The sequence below is a fragment of the Sciurus carolinensis genome, chromosome 17, assembly GCF_902686445.1.
Source record: "Sciurus carolinensis chromosome 17, mSciCar1.2, whole genome shotgun sequence".
Taxonomy (NCBI): Eukaryota; Metazoa; Chordata; class Mammalia; order Rodentia; family Sciuridae; genus Sciurus; species Sciurus carolinensis.
In genome coordinates this window covers 43,672,050-43,678,585 of record NC_062229.1, presented here as the reverse complement: position 1 = coordinate 43,678,585, position 6,536 = coordinate 43,672,050, and the positions used below count along the sequence as shown (strand labels likewise).

At 40.8% G+C, this 6,536-nt stretch overlaps 1 protein-coding gene across 1 annotated transcript; it reads left to right on the top strand.

Annotated features, from left to right (window-relative positions):
- The first annotated feature begins 75 nt into the window (after positions 1–75).
- On the top strand, positions 76–4,098 carry Rpl15 (ribosomal protein L15). Its single transcript, XM_047532315.1, has 4 exons — positions 76–152; positions 846–1,027; positions 1,355–1,491; positions 2,324–4,098. Exons 2-4 carry the CDS (start codon positions 856–858, stop codon positions 2,627–2,629), a joined length of 615 nt encoding a protein of 204 aa, XP_047388271.1. The 5' UTR covers positions 76–152; positions 846–855; the 3' UTR covers positions 2,630–4,098.
- Positions 4,099–6,536: the final 2,438 nt, after the last annotated feature.

Genomic DNA, 6,536 nt, shown 5'->3' with positions numbered 1-6,536 from the left:
CGCCCCTCCGGCTTGATGCCGGAACTACATATCCCATGAGGCTGTGGGCGGCCTCAACGCTCCACCGGAAAGAGGCTCTAGAAGTGGGGGAGGAGCCCAAAAGGGATTGTGGGAGAAAGGCTCTTTCCTTTCCGTCTGGCGGCAGCCATCAGGTAGGCTCGGTAGGAGATCTTAGGTTTTCTATCCGCGGCTAATCGCTCTCTCCCTCAGCCATCCGGGTTTGAAGACCTTGCGCCCTCGGAGCTCCTCCTGTCTCCTGTGCGGCGAGAGTCCAATCAGGATGCCGGGCTGCGAGGGCATGGAGCGGCGTTCCCCGGAACGGGTTGGGGGAAAACGCGATGGCGGCGCGAATCCGAGCTGGGCCAGGAGCATGAAGAAGGCGTGGGGCTGAGGGGAGGGAGGCTGGGCCTTGGGCGGCCTTGAGCGAGGCCGAGTGGTTGGGTAGGGTAAGTGCATTTTTTCTTGAGAGTTAATTTTCGGCGGCAGCAACTCCTTTTATTTACTCTGGTGTCAGCGACGTCTCATTGCGGGCTGGGCCGTTGGGGACTTGCCGACTGCCATAGCCGTCTGACACTTGGTGCCCAAGTCTTCCTCTACTCATTCATCCAACGAAAATAAGCCGAACGCTTACCCGCGCTTCTTGGTGCCGGGCTTGCAGAGGTGACTGAACGCGGCTTCCTATGGCCTCAGGGGTGGGGTTTAACCTAGCTGTCCCCTGCACTTGGTGCAGAGCCATTTTCATTCCCAGCGGTTTCCTTGTTTTGGTGGGGAACTAAGATGGACGGGTGAGATCTCATTGTGCTTTGAGCGACTGCTGTCTTTTAATGCCCAGTTCCATCTCAAAGGTGAGCCAAGATGGGTGCATACAAGTACATCCAGGAGCTATGGAGGAAGAAGCAGTCGGATGTGATGCGCTTTCTTCTAAGAGTCCGCTGCTGGCAGTACCGCCAGCTCTCGGCGCTCCACAGGGCTCCCCGCCCCACCCGGCCGGACAAAGCGCGCAGACTGGGGTACAAGGCCAAGCAAGGTGCGTGGTCCCTTGGCGTGAAAGCTTCGATGAAATTATGTTACTCGAGAAAAGCTAGAAACCAGTGGCTAGGAACACAGTGTCGCCCCATTGTCTTCCTTCGCCAAGTGCTTTGGCAGAATCAGTTTGCATCGTTCGCAGTTAAACTAGTGAGTTATGCGCACTTTGGAGTGGAGTGTGTGCCAAAGATGACAATTCTGTAGCGTGGCTTAAAGATAATCTTGCTCCTATGTGATTAACAAAATGTTTTAAAACATCGGAGTTTTTTAAAAACAGTATTGTAATCTGGGTTTTTTTTTTTTTTTTTTTTTTTGGTGGTGTGTGTAGGTTATGTCATATACAGGATTCGTGTGCGCCGCGGTGGTCGCAAACGCCCAGTGCCTAAGGGTGCGACATATGGCAAGCCTGTCCATCATGGTGTTAACCAGCTAAAGTTTGCTCGAAGCCTTCAGTCCGTTGCTGAGGTAAATGGTTTTGACACTCATTTATTGACCACCATCTTAGGGATGGTAGGCAAGGTGTATTTGAGCAACTTTTCTGATTGTACCTAGGGGACCTTTATTGTGTATAAGATGAGGTCTTTGCCAATCTTGGAAAAGAGTAGTTGCTGTCAAAAACTCAGTTTTTGTTAATAATCTTTGTTTATATAATTAGTGAACTTGTGAAACTTATCAAAGGGCAAGTAAACTTTGTCTAGAGCACATTTCCAGAGGCTGCATTTATTTATGTTGCTAATCTTCTGCATTCAATTGCTGGTTTTCTTCTGGGTTAATAAGTTATAATAAGGGTGAGCAAATTTAAGCCTTTCTCTTTCCGTAAGGTTAAATTTTTGTGTGTTTTTTTTTGTTGTTGTTGTTTTTTTTTTTTTAAGAAGAGGTTTAAAAATTATGCAGAAGAAATCTAAGACTTGTAGAAAAATTGCTGTGTTGAGTCTGGGGGTATGGCTCAGTGGTAGAAAGCTTGTCCAGCCTTGTAAGACCTTAGGTTTGATCTCCAACACTGCAAAGAAAAGACAAGGTTCTAACATCCTAAACTTTTATTTATCTAAACGTTAATGTTAATGTTAGTGTGTTACACAGTAATAACCAAAGTGTATTTGTGTTCTAGCAAGTCTACTTTATCTCTCATGCTTAATGATGCCAGCCTCTGGGGGAAGATGTTTAGTAAATAATTGATTAGTTACATAAAAAGCTTCAGTCATTTGTCTAGTAGTAACTTAGAGGTAAAAGTTAGAATTCTAATTTATTACCCTAAGCAAAGCAGGAGGCTGACTTAGGCCTTTTTTTCCTATTACAGGAGCGAGCTGGACGCCACTGTGGGGCTCTGAGAGTCCTGAATTCTTACTGGGTTGGTGAAGATTCCACATACAAATTTTTTGAGGTTATCCTCATTGATCCATTCCATAAAGCTATCAGAAGAAATCCTGACACCCAGTGGATCACTAAACCAGTCCACAAGCACAGGGAGATGCGCGGCCTAACATCTGCAGGCCGTAAGAGTCGTGGCCTTGGAAAGGGCCACAAGTTCCACCACACTATTGGTGGTTCTCGCCGTGCAGCTTGGAGAAGGCGCAATACTCTCCAGCTCCACCGTTACCGCTAATATAAGTATGATGTTTGTAAAATTCATACCTAATAAACAATTTAGGACAGTCATGTCTGCTTAAAGGTGTTATTTGTCTGTTAAAACTAGTCTGCAGATTATTTCATGAATGCTCTGTCAAATTATGGAATTTAAAGTGCAATAATGTTTGAAGACAATAAGTGGTGGTGTATCTTGTTTCTAATAAGATAAACTTTCTGTCTTGCTTTATCTTATTAGGGAGTTATATGTCAGTGTTTAAAATATGCTATGTGGTATAATAGGTGTCAAATAAATTCTTTAAAAGAGGAGTGCTGGAACTAGCCCTGTAGATTTGTTTTGGTGCATGTGACAAAACCTGCAACTTCATTGGGATAATGTAATGCTACGGTAGCTTACTTAAAAGTGGTTGGGTTTTTTGGAGTGTGGCAGTATAAACTTCTAAAGATTGAATTTTGCTTAAGATGTGGGGAGGAGATCCTAACCCAATATCGTGGTCATATGCATTCAACTTTCAAGCCCACATTTTAAAATTTAAGCCAGTGTTTGATTTGTATAATTGCTGCTTCTGAAAGGGAAAAAAAATACCCCTAATGCTATCCATTTTCAGAATAAGAAACTTGTTGCAAGAGGTTTCTCTTTCCAAACAAAAAAAGAGCCTAGGCTAAACAAAATTGCTAAAGTGTTTCCACAGTATCCTATAAGTTCACATTAAGAGTGAATGCTGGTTTAATCATGTGGCTCCAGGGAATTCAGCATTTTGAACTTGTTGCAACAGTATTCTGTGACATGTATGCCAATATATTTTTGAAACATGGGGTTGAGTATTCATTGTTTACCTTAAGGTTTGTAAGTTAGTAACATGCTAGAGTGTAGCTGGTGACTTTTTGCTAAGTATTTGCAAGGTTAGAAAAAGTCCTGAATCCTGATCAATATTTCAAAGTACTTAATGCTAGTTTTGCAACCACTATGAATCCTCAAGCCACATGGGCAAATGTGTGATTGTCTATTTAAAAGTACTTGCTCAGTCAAGTTGTCTTGGGCAACTCCTATAGACTACTAAAAAAAAGTTATGTCGTCTGGCTATTTTTCTCCCTAGTAAAACAACCCCCCAAGGAGTTGGGTCATCAATTAAGCATATTACCACATTTCATTGTTTCATTCCTATTAATATTATCCAAGACTAGGCTGCTGTTTTCCAGGTTGAAGTTGAATATGGAGGATGAATTGCCCTTACTCTTCAAATTCTGGGTTTGCTGCATTAAACAGATGTTTCAATTTTAAGGTCTTAATTGATAACCCCCCTGAACTGATTTTTTTCTCCAGCAATTTCAAGAGTCAGTTCATTGATTTCCAAGAAATAATCCGAAGCAGGCTCATAAAAACTTGAGAATTAAATTCCTTTTTACCCAACAACAAAAAATTCATACATTATGATTGTGTGTAGAAGTTGTTCAACTAAAGGAATAAATGACTATTAAACAAGTGGACCTTCTGTTATCTTTTGTTATCCAGTATAAATGCTGTGTAAGGTAAACCAGTTAATGTGCAAAAAGGGGTGAATAATGGTAGGAATAACAATTTGAGGGAAAATGTGTAGTACTTGGTCTTTAGAGTTCTCGTGATTCTTCAGTTACTGTGTAAATTAAAAAGACAACTATTCCCAATGATAATTTAGGAAGGAGAAGGAGGGTTCAAGCAGGTCAGTGTCTCCTGTCTACAAAAATGTCTTGGCCTTCTTGATGACTATCCTATTATATCCTCTCCACAACTATTAAAGGGATCCTGTTAATCTTGACACTTGTGTGCCGGAAACCAGAGTCCTTAAACTGGCTCCCATGTCCTTCATACCCTTCTATATATGATCATGGCCTTGTGTCACTGGATCTCATCCCAGGCTCAGTTTCTCAAAATAACTTCACTGTAATGCCTTTTTGATGGGAAAACTATCACCAGACACTAAATGTCACTTTTATTAAATGCTTTCTGATTGCCCCACAAGCTGTTGAATTCGCTTTAATATTTGCATTTAACAGCAAAATTGATGATTCAGATATTTAAAAATACAGCCCTTGATGCTGGGCTGGGTGGTTCACCTGTAATCCCATCAGCTCAGAAAGCTGAACCAGGAGGATCATGAGTTCAGAGCCAACCTCAGCAACTTAGTAAGACCCTGTTTCAAAAAAAAAAAGGGCCAGGGATGTGGCACAATGGTTAAGTGCCCATGGGTTCAATTCATGGTACCCCCGCAAAAAAAAATTAACAGTACTACTTGGTTTCTCACAATCCCACAAAATATAAGTACTAATTTTTTTTTTTTTTTTCTTGCAGTAATAGGGATTGAAACCAGGACTCTGTGTCACCAAGCTACATTCTCCACTCTTTTTGAGAGTTGCTAAATTGCTTAAGGCCTCACTAAACTGCAGAGGCTGGCTTCAAATTTGCAATCCTGTCTCAGCCTCCCAAGTAGCTGGGATTACAGTAATACTAATCCTTTTTACCAAGGAGGAAGCACAAATATTAAGCAACTTGCTCAACATTACACAGTAGTGGTCCAAATTCAAATCCTATAAACAATTTAAAGCCGGGGTAGTAGTGTACACCTGAAGTCCAGTGACTGGGTAGTCTGAAAGGATCTCAATTTGAAGGCCAGCCTCAGCAGTTCAGCGAGACCCTGTCTCAAGATTAAAAAAAAAAAAAAAAAAAAAGCCTGGAGATATAGCTCAGTGGTAGAGTGCCCCTAGGCTTAATCCCCAGTACCAAAAAAAAAAAAAAAAAAAAAAAAATTTTTTTTGGATTAGATAATACATTAACGTTAAACATTGAAAAGGTACGATAGGCTCTACAGAAGAAAGTGCCAGTTACCTTCCCTGAAGGCAAATGATGTGGTGAGTTTCTAGGATTTTCAATTGGAGACACTTTAAAAAAATACAAATGTTTCTTTTACCCAAATGGTAGGATATTACACATATTGTTTTGTATTTAATTGTGTATCTCTGAGCTTATTCTGTATTAGTTCATAAAGAACTTCTATGACTGAATGATATTCCATCATATAGATATAATATAATTTGATGTAGTTCCTACTGATGAATGTTTAAGATTTTTTCCACTGTGTTATTACAAAAAGTTAAAAATTTTAGGTATAAATAAAATTTTATTTGGTTGGTACTGGGGATTGAAAACAAGTACCCACTGAGCCACGTCCCCAGACCTACCTTTTTTTTTTTTTTTTTTTTCATATTTCATTTTGAGACAGGGTCTCACTAATGTACTTAGGACCTTGCCAAGTTGCTGAGGCTGGCATTGAACTTGGAATCTCTTGTCTCAGCCTCCCACGCCACTGAAATTTCAGGTGTATGCCACCGTGCCTGGCAGATGTATTTAAATGTTGATAGATCTTGCCAAATTGTCTTCCATAGAGATAGTACCAATTTATATCCGCACCAGCAAGAGGAGAGGATTTGTTAACTCCATCCTTGTCAACACATTATGAAATTTTTGAATCTCTGCCAATCTATCAGAAAATTGATATTACCTACTTTTATTGCACCTCTGAGTGTGGCAGAGACAAAATTATGTGCATAGCATAGCTTTCTTCCCCTGGACACACAACTCAACTGTTTTCCAGTGTCTCATACATTTACACAGGGGTCCTATCACATTCTTGCCAATAAAATGGAAACAAAAGTAGTATATTACTCACCTTCAAAACTCTCAAGAGTTGGTATGTCTTCTTCACACTTTCCATAATTTTGGAGGTCAGTGATCCAGACAGCCTAGTAAGAAGATGGAAGAAAGCTGCTCGACCCTTATCAAATTGTGTGAAAGAGAAGATATTACTGTGCTAAGCTACAGTATTAGCAGGATCGCCTAACTTGACCCTGACTGGTAAAGTTGGGCATTAATTAACATCTTAAACGAATTT